The following is a 26169-nucleotide window of genomic DNA, read 5'->3' as shown; positions in this document are numbered from 1 at the left end:
ACTTAGAACTACTGAAACCTAACTAACCTAAGGACATCACACAACACCCAGCCATCACGAGGCAGAGAAAATCCCCGACCCCGCCTGGAATCGAACCCGGGAACCCGGGCGTGGGAAGCGAGAACGCTACGGCACGACCACGAGATGCGGGCTATTAAACACGGCATACCACTTTCATACTGATGCTTCATTCTTCACACTATCGTAAACTTCAGTTCTCTGTCTACAAATTTCGATGGGTCGGAATTTTTGCGCGTTTAGAAAGCGGAAAACACTGCATACCTCACACTTGGCGGGATCGTCAGTTTTGTCACACATTTTGAAGCCGCTCAGTTGAGCAGAAAGCAACCGTATTTTCTCGTGGCTTCCTCCAAATTGAAGTAGATGAGTACCAACGTTGGATAATTCAAGTCAATGAATCAAAGCAGAATTCATAGTGGACGTTCTTGTCAAAGGTCTTGTGGTAAACTGTTCACACTCCTGAGAACTGAAAGAATAGGAAAAATGTCACCCAAACATTTCAGAATACATACATTTACGTGCTCTAGAAAACATATGCTTGGATCATTAGACAACATGTTGAACGCAGTAAACTGCGCCTTTTTTCTCTTATCCTTTTTATCTTTTTTTCTTCCTAGGTGCTAAATAACAACGAAAATTACTTTTCTCGTCCAGTAATTCTGACTTTTTCACTGTTGAAATAATTTTTACTAAAACACGTTGTTGTTTATTCATAATGTAGTTTTTTCTCATCACCCTTCTTTCAGATATTTCGTCTCTTTGTGTGGGAATACTAGTAGGAACAAAATACGAAGACCTTCTGTAGCTTTTCAGTGTGCCACGAAAGCACAAAATCCATTATTATAGTAAGAGTAAACTCGACCAGAATACGTTACAGCTTACAATATTAGCAGAAGCCACCATAGACCCTTATCTCTGCTCACGCGCAGCGTCAAGCATACTCAGAAATTTTTTAACTCCATGTTCTGCATAGTCTGATCACTGACGTCACAGACACACCCGCATCGTGGTTGATTGCTGATATACGCGCAAACACCAAAGTTGATTGATTTGCTCGAAGAGACCAAACAGTGAGGTAATCGGTCTCATGGGATTGGGGAAGGATGGGAAGTCGGCCGTTCCTTTTCAGAGGGACTATACTGGCATTTGCCTGAAGTGATTTAGGGAAATCACAGAAAACCTAAATGACGATGGCCGGACGCGGGTTTGAACCGTCGTCCTTTCGAATGGGAGTCCAGTGTGCGAACCACTGCGCCACCTCGGTCGGTAGCAAACACGGAAGGCGCGCGCGCTTCGAGTAGTCGATTCTGACCAGAAAGTTGCTCGTGCAAAACGGGATTAAAACAGCGTGTCCTGCGGTGCGATAACAATACACTGTTCGAAGTACGGGAGCTATTTTTTGTTTGTTCTTAAATAAAGTGCATAGCTCTCTCTCGTGTTCTTATCCCGTAGGTATCAGCGTAAATGCGGGATGTTACGGGCGTACGGGCAGAACCGTTCCTAACGTTATTTTTGCCAACTCTAAGGGACTTTTATGGGACTTGATTATGTCGTTACTCGCTATTTGTGTGGGATAAGTTCGTTAAAGTGAAACGTAGGCCTGGTGAATATTTGTCATTAAATAAAACTGATGTAACGCTGAAGATCCGTATGTTTTCTTAATTATCCCGTAGCGGTGATGCATTGGCCCATACTTTTACGTATAACGTCCTGAAAATATTGGCTATTTGTGCATCACTGGGGAAAAAACGGTAAAACCGTAAAAAGCAGTGGTGTGCTTACAGAAGGTACTTAGCAGGATATTATTTGTGACTAAATAATGCATTGTGGGAATATTTAAAAATTCACAGACCAGTATTTACGTATGTGTTCTTGAAAAATCATTGAGATCAAAACCCGTATTTACGTGCGTTTTCTTAAAATCTGATTAAATCGTTATGAAACTTGTATTTATGCGTATCTTCTTGAAAAGTGAGGGAAAATAGTTAAGCAGCTGCGAAACTCATGTTTACGGGTGTCTTCTTGAAAGGTGGAGGAAAATCGGTGAAATAGCACCGAAACCGATATTCACGTGCAGATTCTTAAAAAAAAGTCAGTTAAATTACCCCTAAATCGTGAATAGCGTCATATGCTGCGCAAAATAGCATTAGCTGCAATACTCTGCCAGAAATTTGAGAAAACAGGAGCCAAAACGATTGGATGCAGTACCGTGCCGTAAGTCTGCGAATATCATCTGAATTTAGTGCTACTGCTTTCTCGAGCGAGGAGCAGTTTACGAATGCCAAATCCCCTCTGAGGATTGCGGAGGTGGGGACTGGACCAGTAGCAGCACATCGCGCCAGTGCGGGAAGGAGACGCAGTCCTGGGTAATAAATTACGACTTTTATGACGACAGTTATCACTTGAAGATAAAAGCATTTGACCACTAGTTAACTCCTGGGTAAACATGAGCACAAGTCCAATACTCGGAAGCCGTCTTAAACATAAATTACGGTAATCACAATCACAGTTACAGTCCATTAATGATGTTATAAATAAACAAAACAAGGGCATTCACATAAGGGACATTAAATTTGGCTAGGCCAAGTGACTGGTTTCTTAGAAAAGAAGAAAAACGGCGGCTTAGGTGTAGTGTGCCAATTGCCCCATTGTTAGTACGTTGTTTGAACACATTTAAATGACTCTTATGGTTGCAGTCGGATGTGCTGACCCCCACAGTTGTGCCTGGATTATTCGCCACACTAATGACCCTATAGTAATCACTATACATCCAACATACACAACTTTGTGTTTGAGCGAGTGTACCTCTTAACTTTCTGCGTGTCGTCTCCATAACAATGACTGTAAGTTACTACATTCAGTGCTTACCTTCATCAGATATTGTTGCTAAATACTGTAATTTTCACGTATCTCATGATTGCGTCTGAGGGGAGAAACCGATTTGTGGTTTTTTATATGAATATTGAATAATTCTAGTAATGGTAATAGCTTACTCTAGAAACGGAAGTGATGACGCCAGAGTCGCGGGTTTTGGACGGCGATATACCAGTCACGCCTGACGTCACGTAATCTGTTTGGTAGTGATTCACTCCAATAAAGTCAGCCGATCCTGCAAGAAAGATAATTGCTGTAACTTAATCCACGTTATAACACAGAGAGAACAATATAGGTCAGAATTTTATCAAGATAGCTAGCATTATCTCGAGCAGCTGTCACCGGTAAATAACTTTCGACAACTATTACACTTCTAAGTAACACTATCTACTAAACAATGATGTTAATGTAGGGCAGTTATTACCTCTGTTTGCAGTGATGTATATAACAGTTGGTCCTCTTATTATTTTCGTGCAGCCATTAACGTGTAACCACAAATAAAGTTCAGATTAAGGACAACCCAAAAGAATTTATTGACGGCCAACTCGTACTCCATTGACGAGTTTCTTAACAGAATCAACTGATGTGTATATATCATTAACAATATCAAACAATCTGAGTATTGTGAAAATGTGTCTTCTCTACCTCTACAGTTCAGTAATATGAGTAACGTAAATAAGCGTTGTAAATGCAAACTGATTTTCTCTTTGACATCTACTATAGTCTAAGTACTACAGTATGCACCTCAGAGTATTGTACCCTTCCATATTCTATGACAAATTCGTTATTAGCTCTTACATGAAAAAAGCGCATCCGTCAGGACCGTTTCACGTGGGATTCGTGGAAATTAATTAGAAAATTTCTGTTGCTTTGCAAATATATATTGTGTGTTCTTCTTTGGACGAAAACAGTGTAGCAGTAAGCGTATCCAGAGCCATTTGTTGTGAATTTTCAAAACTAATTCCTGCTCCACCATTATTTTGTTTGCAAATGAAAGTTCCAGATGCATCCGGTTTCCAGAGCTTCCTGTAACATCTACATCTACATTCAACATTTATACTCCGCAAGCCACCCAACGGTGTGTGGCGGAGGGCACTTTACGTGCCACTGTCATTACCTCCCTTTTCTGTTCCAGTCGCGTATGGTTCGCGGGAAGAACGACTGTCTGAAAGCCTCCGTGCGCGCTCGAATCTCTCTAATTTTACATTCGTGATCTCCACGGGAGGTATAAGTAGGGGGAAGCAGTATATTCGATACCTCATCCAGAAACGCACCCTCTCGAAACCTGGCGAGCAAGCTACACCGCGATGCAGAGCGCCTCTCTTCCAGAGTCTGCCACTTGAGTTTGCTAAACATCTCCGTAACGCTATCACGGTTACCAAATAACCATGTGACGAAACGCGCCGCTCTTCTTTGGATCTTCTCTATCTCCTCCGTCAACCCGATCTGGTACGGATCCCACACTGACGAGCAATACTCAAGTATAGGTCCAACGAGTGTTTTGTAAGCCACCTCCTTTTTTGATGGACTACATTTTCTAAGGACTCTCCTAATGAATCTCAACCTCGTATCCGCCTTACCAACAATTAATTATTCGCAATGCATTACATTTGTCCATGTTAAGGATCAGTTGCCACTCCCTGCACCAAGTGGCTATCCGCTGCAGATCTTCCTGCATTTCGCTACAATTTTCTAATGCTGTAACTTCTCTGTATACTACAGCCTCATCCGCGATAAGCTGCATCAAACTTCCGACACTATCTACTAGGTCATTTATATACACTCCTGGAAATTGAAATAAGAACACCGTGAATTAATTGCCCCAGGAAGGGGAAACTTTATTGACACATTCCTGGGGTCAGATACATCACATGATCACACTGACAGAACCACAGGCACATAGACACAGGCAACAGAGCATGCACAATGTCGGCACTAGTACAGTGTATATCCACCTTTCGCAGCAATGCACGCTGCTATTCTCCCATGGAGACGATCGTAGAGATGCTGGATGTAGTCCTGTGGAACGGCTTGCTATGCCATTTCCACCTGGCGCCTCAGTTGGACCAGCGTTCGTGCTGGACGTGCAGACCGCGTGAGACGACGCTTCATCCAGTCCGAAACATGCTCAATGGGGAACAGATACGGAGATCTTGCTGGCCAGGGTAGTTGACTTATACCTTCTAGAGCACGTTGGGTGGCACGGGATATATGCGGACGTGCATTGTCCTGTTGGAACAGCAAGTTCCCTTGCCGGTCTAGGAATGGTAGAACGATGGGTTCGATGACGGTTTGGATGTACCGTGTACTATTCAGTGTCCCCTCGACGATCACCAGAGGTGTACGGCCAGTGTAGGAGATCGCTCCCCACACCATGATGCCGGGTGTTGGCCCTGTGTGCCTCGGTCGTATGCAGTACTGATTGTGGCGCTCACCTGCACGGCGCCAAACACGCATACGACCATCATTGGCACCAAGGCAGAAGCGTCTCTCATCGCTGAAGACGACACGTATCCATTCGTCCCTCCATTCACGCCTGTCACGACACCACTGGAGGCGTGCTGCACGATGTTGGGGCATGTGCGGAAGACGGCCTAACGGTGTGCGGGACCGTAGCCCAGCTTCATGGAGACGGTTGCGAATGGTCCTCGCCGATAACCCAGGAGCAACAGTGTCCCTAATTTGCCGGGAAGTGGCGGTGCGGTCCCCTACGGCACTGCGTAGGATCCCACGGTCTTGGCGTGCATCCGTGCGTCGCTGCAGTCCGGTCCCAGGTCGACGGGCACGTGCACCTTCCGCCGACCACTGGCGACAACATCGATGTACTGTGAAGACCTCACGCCCCACGTGTTGAGCAATTCGGCGGTACGTCCACCCGGCCTCCCGCATGCCCACTATACGCCCTCGCTCAAAGTCCGTCAACTGCACATACGGTTCACGTCCACGCTGTCGCGGCCTCCTACCAGTGTTAAAGACTGCGATGGAGCTCCGTATGCCACGGCAAACTGGCTGACACTGACGGCGGCGGTGCACAAATGCTGCGCAGCTAGCGCCATTCGACGGCCAACACCGCGGTTCCTGGTGTGTCCGCTGTGCCGTGCGTGTGATCATTGCTTGTACAGCCCTCTCGCAGTGTCCGGAGCAAGTATGGTGGGTCTGACACACCGGTGTCAATGTGTTCTTTTTTCCATTTCCAGGAGTGTATATTGTGAAAAGCAATGGTCCCATAACACTCCTCTGTGGCACGCCACAGATTACTTTAACGTCTGTAGACGTCTCTCCATTCATAACAACATTCTGTCTTCTGTTTGCTAAAAACTCTTCAATCCAGCCACACAGCTGGTCTGATATTCCGCAGGCTCTTACTTTGTTTATCAGGCTACAGCGCGGAACTGTATCGAACGCCTTCCGGAAGTCAAGGAAAATAGCATCTACCTGGGAGCCTGTATCTAATATTTTCTGGGTCTCATGAACAAATAAAGCGAGTTGAGTCTCACACGATCGCTGTTTCCGGAAACCATGTTGATTCCTACAGAGTAGATTCTGGGTTTCCAAAAACGACATGACACTCGACCAAAAAACATGTTCTAAAATTCTGCAACAGATCGACGTCAGAGATATAGGTCTATAGTTTTGCGCATCTGCTCGACGACCCTTCTTGAAGTCTAAGACTATTTGTGCTCTTTTCCAATCATTTGGAACCTTCCGTTTCTCTAGAGACTTGCGGTACACGGCTGTTAGAAGGGGGGCAAGTTCTTTCGCGTACTCTGTGTAGAAACGAATTCGTATCCCGTCAGGTCCAGTGGACTTTCCTCTGTTGAGTGATTCCAGTTGCCTTTCTATTCCTTGGACACTTATTTCGATGTCAGCCATTTTTCCGTTTGTGAGAGGATTTAGAGAGGGAACTGCAGTGCGGTCTGCCTCTGTGAAACAGCTTTGGAAAAAGGTGTTTAGTATTTCAGCTTTACGCGTGTCATCCTCTGTTTCAATGCCATCATCATCCCGAAGTGTCTGGATATGCTGTTTCGAGCCACTTACTGATTTAACGTATGACCAAAACTTCCTGGGATTTTCTGTCAAGTCAGTACATAGAATTTTGCTTTCGAATTCAGTGAACGCTTCACGCATAGCCCTCCTTACGCTAACTTTGACATCGTTTAGGTTCTGTTTGTCTGAGAGGTTTGGCTGCGTTTAAACTTGGAGTGAAGCTCTCTTTGCTTTCGCAGTAGTTTCCTAACTTTGTTGTTGACCGTTTTACTCGGCACATACCTGTCTAAAACGCATTTTACAATTGCCTTAAACTTTTTCCATAAACACTCAACATTGTCAGTGTCGGAACAGAAATTTTCGTTTTGATCTATTCGGTAGTCTAAAATCTGCCTTCTATTACTCTTGCTGAACAGATAAACCTTCCTCCCTTTTTTTATTTTCCTATTAACTTCCATATTCAGGGATGCTGCAACGGCCTTATGATCACTGATTCCCTGTTCTGCACTTACAGAGTTGAAAAGTTCGGGTCTGTTTGTTATGAGTAGGTCCAAGATGTTACCTCCACGAGTCGGTTCTTTGTTTAATTGCTCGAGGTAATTTTAGGATAGTGCACTCAGTATAATGTCACTCGATGCTCTGTCCCTACCACCCGTCCTAATCATCTGAGTGTCCCAGTGTATATCTGGTAAATTGAAATCTCCACCTAAGACTATAATATGCTGAGAAAATTTATGTGCAATGTATTCCAAATTTTCTCTCAGTTGTTCTGCCACTAATGCTGCTGAGTCGGGAGGTCGGTAAAAGGAGCCAATTATTAACCTAGCTCAGTTGTTGAGTGTAACCTCAGCTCATAATATTTCACAGGAACTATCCACTTATACTTCACTACAGGATAAACTACTACTAACAGCGACAAACACGCCACCACCGGTTGCATGCAGTCTATCCTTTCTAAACACCGTCTGTGCCTTTGTAAAAATTTCGGCTGAATTTACCTCTGGCTTCAGCCAGTTTTCTGTACCTATAACGATTTCAGCTTCGGTGCTTTCTATCAACGCTTGAAGTTCCGGTACTTTAGCAATGCAGCCTCGACAGTTTACAATTACAATACCGATTGCTGCTTGGTCCCCGCATATCCTGACTTTGCCCCGCACCCTTTGAGGCTGTTGCCCTTTCTGTACTTGCCCGAAGCCATCTAACCTAAAAAAAACCGCCCAGTCCACGCCACAAAACCCCTGCCACCCGTGTAGCCGCTTGCTGCGTGTAGTGGACTCCTGACCTAACCAGCGAAACCCGAAACCGCACCACCCTATGGCGCAAGTCGAGGAATCTGCAGCCCACATGGTCGCAGAACCGTCTCAGCCTCTGATTCAGACCCTCCACTCGGCTCTGTACCAAAGGTCCGCAGTCAATCCTGTCGACGATGCTGCAGATGGTGAGCTCTGCTTTCATCCCGCTAGCGAGACTGGCAGTCTTCACCAAATCAGACAGCCGCCGAAAGCCAAAGAGGATTTCCTCCGATCCATAGCGACACACATCATTGGTGCCGACATGAGCGACCACCTGCAGATGGGTGTACCCTGTACCCTTCATATCATCCGGAAGGACCCTTTCCACATCTGGAATGACTCCCCCCGGTATGCACACGGAGTGCACATTGGTTTTCTTCCCCTCTCTTGCTGCCATGTCCCTAAGGGGCCCCATTACGCGCCTGACGTTGGAGCTGCCAACTACCAGTAAACCCACCCTCTGCGACTGCCCGGACCTTGCAAACTGAGGGGCAACCTCTGGAACAGGACAAGCAGCCATCTCCGGCCGAATATCAGTATCTGCTGGAGACAGAGGCTGAAACCGGTTCGCCAGACAAACTGGAGAGGCCTTCCGTTCAGCCCTCCGGAATGTCTTTCGCCCCGTGCCACACCTCGAGATGACCTCCCACTCTACCACGGGTGAGGGGTCAGCCTCAATGTGGGCAGTATCCCTGGCAACCACAGTCGTAGTCCGATCGGGGGATGCGTGGGACGAGCTGGCCGTCCCCGACAAACCCCCACAGTGATACCCATTGGCAACAGCCTCAAGCTGTGTGACCGAAGCCAACACTGCCTGAAGCTGGGAGCGAAGGGATGCCAACTCAGCCTGCATCCGAACACAGCAGTTGCAGTCCCTATCCATGCTAAAAACTGTTGTGCAAAGAACGTCTGTATTAATCTACAGAGAGCACAAATAATTCGACACAAAATATAAACGGTTATTAAAATACAATCAATACATTTTACCTTTAATTCGCGACATTTTCTTTTCTCTTTTTACCAGCCAGTGTCAAAAACTACTAAAACGCTAATATGGAAACCATTAGCATAGGTCTTAACATTACCAGCCTGACAGAAATTGGCTGTGAACAAATCTAATACGAAATATACTCTCCCTCTTGAGTATGAGGGGTAATCGAAGAGGTTTAATTACCATTAGCAAAAAAGCAGGACTCGACAATGACATTTGATGATAGTGTCGGTCCCTTTCTACATATCCAAGATTCAATTCTACTGTATTTTCTCGAGAATGGATGACTTGCCGAAGAACTTGATTGTACAAGTCCGCGGTATAGAAGTCCACATTTTGATGGTTCAGGAAACGTTTCACCTTGAAAGTCATATTGGCGCCAGTAAAAATACAGCGGGCATTCTAAACCATGTTCACACCGACACCGTCTGCATCATGACGGTCTAGACTTAACAGTGATGTCATCAGTCTTATCGGTGACCTCATCGGCGATAAGCATAGTCCTTATCCGTGGGAAACCATGCCCAATTTCCTCCTTTCTCCCTCTTCTGCCCACCACCCCATCTGCAACCAATCATAGTCCAATACTAAAAATGAAAGAATCAATCAAAATTCAAGATGGTGGAAGTAACCCATTTCTGTCAGTGTGAAATTGAAAAATCCTCTCCACACACCAACCAAAAAAACCATAATGAGAGAAATAGCTCAATTTCACTTTATGCCCCAACGCCCTCCTCTTTCCAATCAGTCATAGCGAAGTATTAAAAACAAAACAGCCAATAATAAATCCAAACTGGGGGGAAATAGTTCAATTGTGCTCCACAGCCCACACCCCTCTTCCTCTCCTCCTTCTAACCAATCAGAGCATAATATTAAATTGATGTTTAAAACTGGCTCAAAGTTGCATTACTTTCGTGATATTTATGTAAAGACACACTGGATAGTGTACTGCCTCCCTTCCCTCTCTTCCAATCAGAGCCTAGTATTTTAGTACTCATTAAAATGAAAGAGCTCAAAAGCATACAAATGACCAGAAGTATTTACAAAAGTAAATCGATCATTAGCCACTGACCATCACTGCCCACTGACCAGTCACCTTTCTTTCGCTCTCACTTTTCACTTACAGTCACTGTCCACTGCAATCACTGTCCACTGCATTCTTCAGGGTTTGCTGAACAATATTTAAAGTATAACTCATCTTCATCCTTTATGTAAAAGTAATTTTTTAATTACATTTGAAAAGTAAATGTTGATTTTGAACTGTCTGTGCAGGGTATGTTACATACGCATTGCGGTATTCCATAGAAACTGAGATATAGCTCCCAATGAAATTTGCTGATGCACTGGCGACACAGTATATAAACAATTTTTACGAATCAAGTAGTTGCCAATGTTTACGTCATTTTACACATTTCACGTACTATTTCAAGTGTGTGCGGTATTTTTTTATAAATAATTCAGGTCGTTCGGATACTTTTGAGCATAGCCACGATGGAGCTACACTGTAATTGATTTAAAGGACTGACATCAGTCAGTAGCAAGACTGATGTCACTGATAAGCCCAGATCCTCATGATGCAGACGTAAACGACACGTAAAATGGTTCACAATGCGTGCTGTATTCCTAATGGCGTCATTCTGGAAATGTCTGCCACACAGTGGTTTCTAGATGTGAGGAGAGACGAAGATGCCACTGGGTTGCTATGTCACGACAATAAAATTGCGTGAAACTAAATTTGATAGACCAAAGATGTAAGAAGCGTGATCGTGTGCTGAGCAGAATGAATCACGGTTCAGACACATCTCCTTGGTCAGCTCCCGGCTACATTTCTTATTGGGAGCTTAATACGCTGCTGTGTCGGTTTGCTCCTTAAGAAAATAATCTGTTAGCACCGCAACGCTACAGTCCCAAAATCACTCAGTATCTCTTTGCCAATGATGTCGGCTCTTCTGTTTTTTTCGGCATTGGTGGACCCACTGCTGGCTTTGCTCCTTCGTCTGAGGGTCGTAGCGATTCACCCACCACTCATCCGTGGTGACTAAGAGGCTAAAGTAATCCGGGTTATCCTGACAGAGCTGCAACAATTTCGGTGTTGCTATCGGATTTTTGAATGGGTGTGGGCAGTTGAGGAATCCAGCGGATGGCAACCTTTGTCATATGCAAAAGTTGTTGAAAATTGATCGAGTGCTTGATTTTCACTTTTTTTCACTACCGCTCCGATTTTGATGTGCCAATCTTCGAGAACCAGGGACTTGACTTCGCTTGTGATTGCTTGTTCTTTACTGAAAACGTCTCTGCCGTTTCTTCATAATTGAAGGGGTCAACGGAAGAACTTAGTAAGGATTACTCTGATCACCATATCTATTGTATATTCCAATGCACCATATGCTGCGAACAATTAATACCTCGTTTATCGATAGAAAGGGCTGCTACGTGAATTATTTTGTCTTATTAAATTTATGTTCTTTTCTTTGTATTTATGAAAACATACAGTGTGAAAATTAACAAAAGCGACAAACTGGAGTGAGTGATTCCTGACCGGAAATGCAGGAAGGAAAGTCCTATGAACACGTGTCCGGAAATGGGCGGCGTGCGTGCAGCAACAAATCGTCCCAGAACACAGTGCAGAGCTGCGTCGCCTTCACGCCACAACAGGTGTTCAAAGTGGTCGACACCAGATGCAATGCACAAGTTAACACGTCGCATCATGGTTAAAATGGCTCTAAGCACTATGGGACTTAACATCTGAGGTCATTAGTCCCCTAGACCTAGAACTAATTAAACCTTACTAACCTAAGGACCACACACATCCATGCCCGAGCCAGGATTCGAACCTGCGACTGTAGCAGCAGCATGGTTCCGGACTGATACGCTTAGAACCGCTCGGGCACAGCGGCCGGCGTCGCATCATGGATTGCCATACCCTTTCACACGTTCCAACCCCTCTCTGAATAGCGTCACGGGCGTCGAGAATACGCTGTTGAAGGATCAGCACATCCAAAACTGGTGCAGCAAACACAGCGATTTTCAGATGCCCCTGAGGTAAGTCCGGTGATCTATCAGGCCACGCTAGAGGGCCTTCACATCCTATCTAATGTCCAGGGAAGATGATGTTGCGGTGTCGCCGAAATGTAATTAGGAAGTGGAATGGTACTCCATCATGCAGAAACCACATAACTGTCGTGTTGCCAAAGGCATATTCTCATGCAGTCCAGGCAGAGTATATCACAAGAAGTCCAGGTACATCCCCCTTCGAGATGTGCGATAATACCCAGTCCAAGAATATTGTCGCCAAGAATCCCTGCCCAAACACTGATGCTGAACCGATACTAATGAAACGCCTCAAACATTCCCCGAGAGTTGTCTATAGACCACAGATGACGATTATGCAGATTGATGATGCCAGTTGTAAAGGTTGCGTCGGCAGTAAAGAGGACTGAAGACAGAAATCCCGTGAATGTGATGGTCTGGTGCAAAAGACATCGACGAAATCCTTCCCGTAGAGGAAATCCGTTGCTGATAATCCTTGCAGCCGTTGCAGGTTATACGGATGGTATCGGTTGTCATGCAGCATACATGCAATCGTACTATGGCTTACACAATGTTGGCGGGCTACTTTCCCCGAGCTCGTGCTAGGATTCGTCTCAATATCACGTAGAACTCTGTCCTCCAAACTTGGTGTAGTCTGCCACCTAGCTGTACGTTGATCTGTTTGAAAGGGCCAATGACCGCACAAACGTCCAAAAAGAGGTTGAAATGTTGTCTCACATGGCTGTTGTCAGTGAGGGTAATTGTTTTGGTATAGCCATGCTGCCACTCGACCATTTCCATCTGCTTGGCCGTACACAAACACCATTTCGGCTTGTTCAAAATGGTTCAAATTGCTCTGAGCATTATGGGACTCAACTGCTGTGGTCATTAGTCCCCTAGAACTTAGAACTACTTAAACCTAACTAACCTAAGGACATCACACACATCCATGCCCGAGGCAGGATTCGAACCTGCGACCGTAGCAGTCGCACGGTTCCGGACTGCGCGCCTAGAACCGCGAGACCACGCAGTTCCGAGAGGAAAACAGGAACAGAAGCCGAGAGTAGAGCCGTGTAGGCTAGAAGGCCCTGTGATATAGGACACCCACATCGCCAGCCGATCGCAAGGAGGTTCACCCCCCAGCCCATTTTGATGGTTTGCTCTTTTATGAAACTTAACTTAAACCTAGATTATAGATGTTATATGGCATAGGGCATCCTTCGATCCATTATAGAACTTGGAAACCCATTCAGGGAATATTCGTTCACATTTTTGTTGAATGCAGTTGGTTTTTATCATCCTGTACTAAAATATTCCCTTTTATCAATAGCGCAGTTTATAAACAATGTTTTGTGAGTAGAATAAAATTCGAATGGTTATTTTAACTGCTTTTTCGACGTTGTTTTACCAGCTAACTAAAAAATAAGAAAGCCCTGAACCCCTTCCGCTAAATTTAGTTAATATGAAAATTCTTTTACAGGGAGTGCAGTGGAGCTGACGCTGAAATCACTAAGTATTTGATTATATCATCGCTAGTCTCACTGAACTCTTCTAAACTCTACGTGTCATGTGTGTCTGGCGTCTCCTTACCAGCAACAGGTCCCAGGTTCAAACTAGTCAATTCCCTAAAAAACACGCTCAGAGCGTGTGCGCCACCTAGCCAGTGTCTCCCATAACCGTGCTCTGTCGCCGTGGAACAGCACTGTGCCACAGAGGATTGCAGTGTGTATCAGGACTGCATTCATGTATTTTCTGTTAATCCCGTAAATTTCTTTTTTTGAGTTGATAATTAAATCATTATATTATCGCTCGTACGTTGTAGGTAATAGTTACCAAATATAAAGTGCTAACATCAAATCGTTCTGCGACAAGTGAACACAGCTTCTCAGTATTTCTGAGTATAGTATTGTAAGGAACTGTGCTTCGTTTCCTGCAGCCCTACCCTTTCTATAAATCAGTGTCTCCCTCAAGGAACGAACGGTGGGTTCGCTCTTGAACCCATGTGGAACATTGTAATGTGAATAAAGACACAAATATAGAGGCTGGTGTAGTAGTTTATAGAAAGGCAATAAACCCATGTGGAGTCTCGTGTTAGAGTAGAACCTGCTGAGGTACTCACCCCTGATGTAGTCGACCTCTTCCTGTGTGAAGGACGGCAGCCTGGACCGCGGTCTCCCCTCTGCTGCGCTGTTGGCGTCCACCCTCTCTCTCACCACAGCCGGGTAGTCACCTTCCGCACTGAAGATAGGGTGAGCATAAATGCCCATCTGCAATACAGAGTAGAGCAGTTTCTTTCTCTGGGAGGCACTACATATCTGTGCCTAACAAACAGTCGCGCACAAAATGATGTTTATGTAGTCGACTTAAAAACTGTAAACTACGAAGCTGATGAATCAAAACATTCTCGCCACTCTCCATAGAGGGACTGAACGCAGCCTAGTGATGTTCAGAGCACGTGATGCGATAGGGAAAATATACGTATAGGATGATTCAAACTTGTATAGGTGACTTAATAGATGAAGTTTTACATAGGAATCCATGTCCGAAAACATCATCTAAGAACGCTAGGAGCGTTAATGTTATAGGCACTGGCACTTGTAAATGTATGTATTCACATGGTGATTCCGTTATGATGTTAAAAACTTTCTACGATGTTGCAGAAGAATAAAATTATCAATTTGGGCCAAAGATCCCTCCACCGGAAACGAACGAGTCGAAAGTTAAAGCGAAAACCCTTCTGATACCTCTGAAAGTGGAATACATGCACCGGTATTGTTGTTGCTAAGTTGGCAGGGCAGCTAACTTTCAGAAGTGGTAGTATGGACCAGAAAAAGGAAAAAAATTGTCCGTTAAATATGGGCTCTAAGATTCATACGCTAAGAGGATGAGCACTTCTTCAATACAGGAGATGTGTTGCATAGTAGCGAAGAAGAACGGGTGTTCGTAGCTCCTCAGGTATTCATTTTATAGCCAATGTTTACTGGACTTTTTTCCTTTTTTTTAGTCCTTAATGCCACCTCTCAGCGTTGCCTACTCTCCAATCTCAGCAACAACAGTACCCGTACTTGTATTCCACTGTCAGAGGTATCAGAATTGTTTTAGACTCGTTCGTTTCCGGTAGAGGGATCCTTGCCTCAAATTTATACATTTATCCTTCTCCACCATCTTAGAAAGTCGGTAGCATTATCACGAAATCACCCTGTACATACATACATTTACAGCGCCGGCGCCTGTGACTTTGACGGTCCAAGGCGCTGCAGTCATGGACTGTGCGGCTGGTCCCGGCGGAGGTTCGAGTCCTCCCTCGGGCATAGGTGTGTGTGTTTGACATTAGGATAATTTAGGTTAAGCAGTGTGTAAGCTTAGGGACTGATGACATTAGCAGTTAAGTCCCATAAGATTTCACACACATTTTTTTTTAAACATGCACTGTGGACGCCGGGTGCAATAATATACTATGTGGGAGATTCACTTGTGTTTGTATCAGACGTGTGGTAGTAATCAAAAGCGCCATAACAGCTGTGGGTTATGTGCAACCCTTCGTCATTGACGTCTTCTGCTGATAGCGATGGCATATTCCAGCAGGACAACTGTTCATGTCACAAGACTCGAATCGTGCTACAGTGGTTTGTGAACTGGTGTCTGGGCCGCAAAATTCGCCTGATGTGGACACAATTGAGCATCTAAGGGACGCCATCAGGCATCAGCTTCGAGCTCACAAATCGCCGACCCGCTTTTGACAAGTATTGCGTGATTTGAGCGTAGACTTCTGGTGCCATACACTTCCAGAAACCTACTGAACACTTGTCGAGTCCATGTCGTAAAAGCCGGCCCTTGTGGCCGAGCGGTTCTAGGCGGTATAATCTGGAACCGCGTGACCCCTACGGTCGCAGGTTCGAATCCTGCCTCGGGCATGGATGAGTGTGATGTCCTTAGGTTAGTCAGGTTTAAGTAGTTCTAAGTTCTAGGGGACTGATGACCTCACATGTTAAGTCCTATAGTGCTCAGACCCATTTGAAGAATGTCATAAAATGTCTGCGGTATTGTGTTCCTAAGGCGGAACAACACGTCATTAAGCAATGTTTTGATTCGTTAATGTATGTTCACAGTACCACAATTTCTTACTATTGGGCATTTCAGACAACCAATGGTAATTTTCTTGTGTCATTAGACGAAATTAGAATTTCAGACAGAAGATATACAACCTGTACCGACTTAACTGTAGGACCTTTAACTAGCGTACGTCAGTGCTAGTGTACTTACGTCGAACTGACGCGCTCTCTCGGCAGCTTCTGCGTCTTCCGTCGAATTCGTAAGTGGCTCAAGGCCAAAACTATATGTGATTCCCACGCTACCTGCAACGTTTTGAAAACAAGTGCTTTACTCAGGATTAATAAAAATATGTATCAGAAAGTTTAGGGATTTATTCTTGATATCAGAACATTACACTAAGTCTATATGAATATGGGTCCGAAAATCCTTCCTTACGAATGTATTATGGAAGGATTTATTATCCAAAGCAGAAAAAATAACACAATTACAAAACACATTTACGTGTCTGAAAGGATTTATTAGCTGTGGCAGAAAAATGATATATTTACCAAATGTATTTACATTTACAGAAGCTACTCGAAGTCACCACATTTTGGTTCCATGCATCACGTGAGCTTCCGTTCCATATGTTGCCGTACGCTGTGAAGAACTCCTCGTGTGCGCCGCGTTAAATCCATTTTGGATAAAGCCTCTCAGAACATCGACATTGGATGCAGGAGTTGAATATACCAATGATTTTAAATATTCCCAATGGAACAAATCGTATGGATTGAAACCTGGCTATCGGGTAAGTCATGTAGTGGATCCCCCTCGACAAATTAACCTTTTCGGAAACTGCTTATCGAGATAACGACAAAGTAGTCGTGTAAAGTTAAGTGAAGAACCATAGTGCATAAACCACATTTGTTAGATAACGTTAGTACAAGTATAGTGAGCATTCTGACAGGGATAACGATCTTATGTCGACGTTACTGATAAGGACTTTTGGTGTTGGGTTACACACTTAGGCTCCTTGCTTCCCTCATTCCCTCTCGCCGGGAGGAACTGCTGGGAATCGATCAATGTCACCCAGGGGAATCACCCAGGCAATTGTGTCACGTAAGATACAAATGGCGGGAGTTTCTGGACGAATATAAGCAGATCATTATTGACGAAAGATCGGGTTGCACCAGGCCCACGCAAGCCTCCACCAACAGCCGAGTGCCAGTGTCCAACGGGCACATTTCGGCAAGCGGCCACGTTGCCATCATCAGGTGCGCTGACGAACTGACCGCCGAGGCGCCGGCGCCGGGCATTTATGTCCTCCCTCCCTCCCCCCCCTCCCCCCCCCCCCTATCCCTCCAGGTGTTCCCAACGTAGTCTGCGCCCAGGCGTGCAGCGTCCAGCATCCGTTCCGTTCGCCGTCTGCGCCCAGGGGCGCGTTCCAGCGGCGTCTTCTCAGTTTCTCTGCCAGCTCTCGAAGTCAGTTCGTGGTGGGATATCTTCTTTCTCCTTTTAATCAGATTCAAAGCGGGTTCCTAGGCCTTGCTAAGGATGTAACCGCTGTGCCGATTGACCAGCGATTCCTGTACTCGAATCTCGCTAGATTATTTAATAACATCGTCCTAATATTTTGACATCTGTGTCAGAACCTTGATCTGGTCGTAATTCATTCTGTGTAAATCCGAGAGGCAATGTTCAGCAATCGCCGACTTGTTAGGCTGCTGCAGCGGCAGGATGTATTGTAATATTACGATTTCTCGTAATTCGGAGGGCACGGAGCGATGTTCGGACAAGCATTTCTGCTTATACTACAATACGCCTGTTGGGTACATAGTTCCGCGTAGTCAGCGCGTACACAGCTTTCCCACTAGAGCGCGCCCCACTAAGCACAACAGCGCAGGCGCAGTGCTCGTCCGTCTCCGCACTACGAGATGGCGCTGCCTTTAAAGACGGACCAAATTCTGCTTCCGCCGATCCGCGTATTAATATATCTCGCAGCCAATGAGATTGCTGCTACGCAGAACCTTTTCTTCTCGCGGATCACACTCGCGCAGTGATACCTAGACGCGCGAGGTATTATAACGAATGTACAGACCTCCGATTAGTCAGTCTGCATTAGTCTGTAGTCAAGTTTCAGTCTGCGCCTAATACGATTATCATATTCCTGTACATAGCCATGAAGATAAATGTATAGACACTTTGTCAAGTATCAGATATATGAGAGAATAACATTAACGTACCAAGACCAAAGGAACTTCAGATTGTCAATTGTAAACAGCATCCAGAATTAAGTTACGTAATGTCTATGATTTTTATTATTTTAATAAATGTGTGTGAAAATTAATCAAGTTCTGTTTAATGTTGGTCACCGTCAATCTACTACTCTAAGCATGCAAGTGGCATTTCTGTGGTCTGACCTAACGGCAGAAGATAAACACGCCACGATAAGACCACGAGACATATTTCTGACACTCGCCTACTTCGTTAGAGCGAAAATCAAATAATCTGATTGTGTGTGTACCGATGGTCTTACAGTACGCACACCACAACGCCAAAGGGGTATGATGAGTGGATACTGATGTAAATAGTTGTTAAATGTTTTGGAGGGTTTAACGCTTATGGGTTAACTTAAACAAGAACTGAGATTTTATGTTGTAACATAAGGAAGGATAGATGAGACGCTGGGCTAAGAACTGAGTTTTGTGGCTCAAGTAACCTAATGTTAAGAGGGAAACGGTAAATGTATGTGAAGTCTTTGGTCTTTGTTGCAGACCGATCACGCGTTCAGACAAAGATGTTCAGGTCTTTCCCAAGAGGGGAGGAATATAATTTCCATCGTGAAGAGAAAATTTGAATGGGTTGAATTCAAATGTTCTTCAAATCTGTTCAGTTATCACTTCTGTAACGCGGTCGCTAATTTCAGGGTTTATAGTGAGATGATCTGCTCCACAGCAGGCAGGCACAGAGGCGCCGGTATTCGATTTCGTAAACTAGGTTGTTTACACACCACAAGGGCTAGGCCTATCCGCGCGATCTTGGTGACGTCGTAGAAAATCGCAACTACGAACCGGCCTCAGAGGCGCTTCCACACCATTCGGCCACGGAGATGCTGTGCTGTACTTACCTCCAAGAAGCAATCGCGCCTTTCATCACTATAACTACAGTCTGATTCTGACACAATTAAGCGCATTCTGGCTGCTCCAGGCCCATGCAAGACTCCACCAAGTTACGAGCCAACGCCGGTTTGGGCAGACACCGCCACCAGATCAGTCCACTGGGTTAAGTCGGCACCTGTGGACCTGGAGCAATACAACGGATGAGCCTTCTCCAGGCTCTAGAAAAACAGCGAACTTCTGCCCTGGAGGGCAGCAGTTCGCGACCAGGGCGGTACCACGGTCAACAACCCGCTCCAGGGCGAGTTCTCTTCTGGTAGCAGCCGATCTCTACGAAAACCCGAGCAGACGTTCACGTCGCTGACACATCTCGCTCACAGCCTCACAGTGCTAAATGGGGCACGTGCTGCTGAGTGACGGCAACACTTCCAGCAAAGTAGGAAATGGACGTCACATGTCCAGCACGCTTCAACAGCATTTCACAGCTGCCGGAGAACCACACACCTTCTGGGGGGCGTGTCCGTGGCATCGCAGGACTTCAGTCACTGTATTAAAAGACTGAATAAAGGTTTTTACTTTTCCTAACCACCACCAGCCAGCACCATCGCCTCGACACGCCGCCATTGCACTGCCTGCACACCGTTGCGACACGCTCACCCTAGGTTTGCATGTGGTCAAACAACAAAAATATGGTATACATTTCTAAAAAAGCACGGAGATTTAAATTCCCTTGACATCAGGACACGTTCCTCGAAATCTTTCACAAACAGATTGGTAATAATACGTGACGAAGGGATCCCCAACGGAACTCCGTCTGTCTACTCATATAACTGGTCACAAAACTGGAAGCAAGTGGAAGTCAACGTATATCAAAATAGGTATGTTAATGCAACATCAAACGTAGCCACAATTAACTACAGTGAATCAGAAAGAGGAACACGTAAGAAGAGAGACCATATCAAAAGTTACTAAAGTAGCAGAGTTATTCAAACCCAATGCATCTAATCGACTCAAGGAATCCACTGAACTCTCAAAGTCATGTACACACCTATCTACTAGTAAGTCAATACAGTAGCTATGTGTTTCATTACACGGTATGTTTAATCACTAATATTACTGACAATCGGTCAAAGAGGCTCTGTGGGTCTTCGGAACGCCATATTACCGAGTGGGGACAGTACAGTAAGACTTACCACTCCAGACAGTCTCTTGCGACAAATAATATCAGCCGCACTAAGGCTCTGGCATACGTCCAATGGCGACTAGTGAAGATATGTGCCGGATCAGAGCTTGACGCCAGATTTCCCAATTTCTGTGAGCTGTTGCCTTAACCGTAAGAGCCACCTGAACACACTTCTCGTCTAAGCTACATACGTATTTTCTCTTGTGTCGTGCGTACAAACGGCCGCCGAATCGAAAACAGTGTCTGTTGTTTCGGAAAGAACAGAGTAACAAGGCGAAACGCTGTATCGAAGTTCTGATGTTACGTACAGTAGGAAAGTTCTTCAGGAAGTTGTTACCCTCCCTCTAGGATCAGCACCAAGCCTGCCTTAGCCTGAAGCAGATAGTAGCCACAGAAACTTTCGAATATAATCGGTCTCATCCAATAGAACCTTAGAATTGTCCTTGTCCATGGATAAGATAACAGTATGAGGGTGCACCTTCAGTGAACGCAGACCACTTGTCTCAGCTGCTGCGCTACTAGTCTTGGGCGAGCGTACTCCAGTCAACGCACGCATTGCCTCTGTCCGAACTTCCTCGGCAGAATTAGAAGGTAGTTTAGAAAGAGGCTGTTCGACATTACTTATAAAATTAACAGTTGGTAAAAGCTTGGTCGTCGGTCCAAAGAGTAAACTTATCCGTAACACGGATAAAACTTTGTCGTCTAAAGCGTTCTCCGTGAGATTCCATTTCGCCAATTTCTTGACACGGCGGCATTGAGACCTAAGTGCTTTCTTAGGTATGTATACAATTACTTTGTTCATTGGTCTCACTGAAGCGATAATTTAAATAGTTTTATATAACGTTTGAATTCACTCCGTTCGAATTTTCGCTTCACGATGAAGGTGTAAGAGGTTGGTTGCCCTCCCTTACTTGATGTGTTGGTCAAGGGAAGGCTGACGGTACGTTTGGATGTGTCGTTTATAGGAAGGCTACTCATACTGATTTGCATGTTCAGCTGATAGTTGTCACCCTCCAGCTTATCTTGAAGGGGTATTTCGTACCTCATCTCAGACCCTGACAGTTTGTCAGATGAATTAGCCCACCGAGAATTCACCTCTCATCAGAATGGTTAAAGTGGAAAACAGTTGAGACGCCCTTTGCGCGTTCTATCAACTGTGAATTGGTTGAGTGATGAAAGTACCGAGGTGGCGTCTAACACTACGGCCTTTTTGCCTTACACAAAAAGCATTTCCATCAGGATTTGTCGTAACTTGCGGACACACGGTGTGAAATGTGTGTTTTGGCCGTCACCTAAGGTTAGGGGTCTTATGGTGTGTGACCTTGGTTTGTTTAAAGCGTGTCTCTACCGCACCCCTTGCAGCTGTGGCATGTCATACATTGATCAGATCATCAGGAGCGTGGAGGACCGATGTGCTGAGGAGCAGTCACACATACAGTTACAACAGACGAACAAAACTGCTGTTGCACAAAATAATCTTGGCACTGGCCATCCTATGGAATGCAGCAGTAGGGAAGTTCTGACATGTACTTAAATGTATTGGAATAGTGTTATTAAGGAAGCAGTTGACATTGAATTATGTGACCATGTAAACAGACACACAAGTTCTTGCTTAAATTCTTCTGGGAATCCTGTTCTCTCTCCGGTCATACTCAGAGGGACAGAGTTAGTGATACTTATTCATCATTTAGTTATTTATATTCACTGTCGATGGTCATCTATAGCTGGTGCTGGAGCTAGTTATTTACAGTGTGTCTCTTGTCTTTCTGCGTATACCTCTCATGCCGAAGTTTTAAGTTTCCTTCCTCTGTCGTTGCAGTTGTGCCTTGGGAATGATGAGGTGTGCTCCTGTCGAAATGTCGGTGGTTGTCAAAGACTTTCCGAATGTCACCCCTGAAGTTTCATGAAAAATAAGAGTCTCGAAAATGGCAAGGAATTCTACACATTATAAGTTATATTCATTGGCGGCTGCTGCGTAACAACCTTTGACACCTTGTGGTTTTATTAGTTACTTTCTTTGAACGTAGACGTGGTAATTTCAAGCATACTTCACTTATGTCTGCCGTGCTATGCTACCTTGCTACTCCCCTAGGCTTTGTGGAACGTGGCATCAGGGTGGTGAGCCATCTTCAATTGTGCACGTTTTAAGTAACTTTTGCGCATGCGCACCTGGTATACGTAATTGCCTTATGTGTCAGATACACGCAGATTTCATGAACAAGGTGCACAGCTAGTCCTTACCACTCAACTACGTATTTCCGTCGTTGCCACTAGGTGGTAGCACATTGCACCAGACGTTTATCTTCATTCGCTTGGCATAGATCCTACTAGATAGTACCACATTCCTCAGATACCCAAATTCATTCCCTATATAGTAAAGCTGGATCGGACGTCAGTGTATGTAATAGTTGTACTGACAGAAAAATCTATGTTGTTGGTTTTTCCATGAGTTATGGTACACCAAGTTTTGGATTTTATCCTTTTTATCGTTTAGTATTCCTAACATGAGAGTTCATCGCTTTATTAGGTTTCTTTTACCTGTAGACGTTACTACCTGAATTTAATGACTTCCACAAACAGCGTTTTGTGTTTGAGGTTGGTTTTTTTGCTGTGCATCTGACAGCACGAACACGAAACAATGTATCAGCTTTTGCGTGCAGTGTCAACACAAACTCTGTTGCAACTACTTTAATTGTTCATAGAAAAGTAAATTATCAGGACAAGTTAGCCGCAAAGGAACTAAGACCTCCCACACGAGAGCCGTTGATTGAGAAAGTGACGAAATCAAATAAGCGTGGCTACAAGCGAACAGGCAACAAAGAAGTATACAATAAGCAAAGGTGGTTGTGTAGGTGCCACGTAAGAATATCCCATTTTCAGTTAGGAAGTTAATTCGTGTTGTCAGAAAAGTGTTAGGTATGTTCTGCATGTGAATAACATAATAAAAACGCACGAAAACTCCCACTTACACAAAAATGCAGAACTGAGAGTAACGAAAGCTTACACGTTACTTCGTTCTTGAGCGAAACTGTACATTGTTACGTAAAAAACAAAACAACTGCACGAAAACAATACTTTCCTTCGTCAGACAAGTTATGTATACACATACAGGGTCTGTCAAAAAAATGTATACACACCCTGACGGGAGGCCCTAGTCACACGACCAAAAAAAAGCTGTCATAGTCAACTTATTTCCCTTTCTACAAGGTTAAATATCTGTGAGAAAGTAATGTTATGTTTCTTCAACAGGTGGCAGCAGTGGCAAGGAAGTAACTGCAACATGGCGGACGTGTGTTTGAGGTTTGAAGCGCGGAAGCAGATAATTAAGTGGTACTGGAAGTTTGAGTGTTTAAGTCCGGTTCGAAGACAGTGGAGAAGTGAGTATGGTACAGAACCACCTTCAACGTTAACAATTACACGTCTACGAGACAAATTCGAAATTCACGGAACAGTGTGCGATGTGCATAAAGGTCGATCAGGGCGACCTTGCACAGCTACAAGTGATGATTCCACAACTGCAGTCTTGGAACTGTTTCAGCGTTGGCCTCAAAAATCTTCAAGGCAAGTGACACGTGAGGGTAATGTTAGTGCTAGTAGTGTGCTACGCATCCTGAAGAAAGGCAAGTTCCGCGTGTACATTCCAAGGCTGGTGCAACAGCTAAGTGATGACGATCCAGATCGAAGGTTAGAATTTTGTGAATGGGTTCAGGAGATGGTGAGACATGAACTGGGATTTATGGTTAGCATAATTTGGTCGGATGAAGCCCAATTCAAACTCAATGGAACTGTCAACAGCCATAATTGTGTGTACTGGGCTGAAGATAATCCTCACATTACAGTTGAAAAGGCCGTGAATTTGCCTGGTGTAAATGTGCAAGGGGACTCATTGGGCCTTTACGCTTTGAAGGTACTGTCAATGGAGAAACGTACCTAACAACGCTTGCTTCCATATTCCCTGCCATTCATGCATTATACGGTAATGATGAGTTTTATTTCCAACAAGATGGCGCCCCGCCGCACTATCATAGGGACGTACAAGCATACCTGGATCACAATGTGCCAGGCCAGTGGATAGGACCTCACGCCGCTAGATTTTTTCTTATGGGGCACAGTAAAAGATGAGGTGTACAAACGTAACCTGGACACACTTTGGAATGAGGTTCAGGCCTCGTGTGCAGAAATTTCATTGGACACTTTGGTACGATGTATGGAATCAGTGGGGACTCGTACTCAGAAATGTATTGATGCTGAAGGCCACTGCTTTGAACATTAATCACATTTGCAAAGTACATTTATTTTTCCCATTGGACTTCAAGCTTTGCATTTCTAGAAATTTAACATTGTAGAAACGGAAATAAATTTTATATGACGCTTCAAAGTGTGTATACATTTTTTGACGCACCCTGTACATTATTATTATTTTTCTTTCGTGGTAGCTGCAGTTATATAAATATGTTCGTAATCATAATTGTTTACAGCAGATGCTATTTCACACACTCAAATTTATTGGAATCTAAAAATCTGTGATCAGGCAAAATCTAAATTCACGAGGTGCCACTGGCTGTATTTAGTACACGATAAAGTGTAGTTTCTTTCTGTCATTCTGTTCGCGTTGATAGGCTTCCGACCTCACAGTAACATTCTCGGCACGCAGTGATCCACTTTTCCGTGATTGTCGGGGGATGCTATCAGCATCAAGTTGGACATGTTTGGCACGTCCATGGGTAGAAACGACAAGCTACGGGAAACTGAGTAAGGGAAGACAGAAAAGGGACAGTCTTCTCGAACGTAGCTAGTAACGGCTGAAACAGAAATAGGATTCATGTCACTTTAACGCTCTCGTAGCCATACTCGTCGGACCTGTGTTCCAAGTCGTAGAGCTAGGCGAAATACTGATAACGGTTACAGCACACTTGCATTTTGAGTTTCGTACAATATGGCGTTGCCGAAGCTACGAGTCTTTAGTTGTTATGATTATTAAATTAATTGCATAGTTCAGGTACTTCTCAGATTGCTAGGACGAATGCAGTTTCTTGGATGCTATGCTAATGTTAAGAACTTATACAAACAAATTATTAATATATTAAAACATATTAAGAGTGTACAAAAGTAAACTAATGACCGTCATTGTAACATGAGAGTGCTTTAAATGGTACGATGAGCCTCGTACCACTAGAAATGTCAATTTTCAAGAGCATTGACAACACGCAAGTCACACTGGACTTTACTATTCCGCCTTAATAGCGAGCCCAGGATGAGATGGGAAATGTGTTAATTTATTACGTGTCTCTACCCACTGTTCAATATTCTTTCCTGGGCTCACTTCTGAATGACTGGGTGGGTGACAGAATTTGTTTTGAAAGTTCCGTGGGGAAGCAGAGAGTAAACACTTGCTGTAACAGTAATTCCGCAGTCGAGAATAGCAGGGATCTCAGAAGAGATCAGAGATGTGTCGCTTCCGCCAGAGCACCCTAGGGAGCGCCCTAGGCAGACGTTGGTACTCTATATAACAGGCTCGTTCTGCCCTCCGGCTCCAGTTAGGATGCGACCCCTGAAAACAGCGAATAGTCAAACACTCTTGGTCCAGGCGCGTGAGTATAACAAAGATAATACTTGTAGATAGCACAGGCTTGAGTTATTTCA

At 44.6% G+C, this 26169-nt stretch overlaps 1 protein-coding gene across 1 annotated transcript in view; it reads right to left on the bottom strand.

The window, feature by feature from the left end:
* LOC126281558 (myrosinase 1-like) overlaps window positions 1-26169 on the bottom strand; it is a 99607-nt gene that overhangs the window by 21039 nt on the left and 52399 nt on the right. Inside the window, exons 6-8 of the mRNA XM_049980629.1 lie at window positions 16459-16550; window positions 14315-14462; window positions 3015-3130 (exon numbers count right to left, since the gene is read on the bottom strand). Coding sequence (XP_049836586.1) covers window positions 3015-3130; window positions 14315-14462; window positions 16459-16550 — 356 coding nt within the window. The remainder of the gene's footprint in view (window positions 1-3014; window positions 3131-14314; window positions 14463-16458; window positions 16551-26169) is intronic.

The sequence above is a fragment of the Schistocerca gregaria genome, chromosome 7 (assembly GCF_023897955.1).
Source record: "Schistocerca gregaria isolate iqSchGreg1 chromosome 7, iqSchGreg1.2, whole genome shotgun sequence".
NCBI classification, from domain to species: Eukaryota; Metazoa; Arthropoda; class Insecta; order Orthoptera; family Acrididae; genus Schistocerca; species Schistocerca gregaria.
This window is presented reverse-complemented; position numbering and strand designations above follow the sequence as displayed.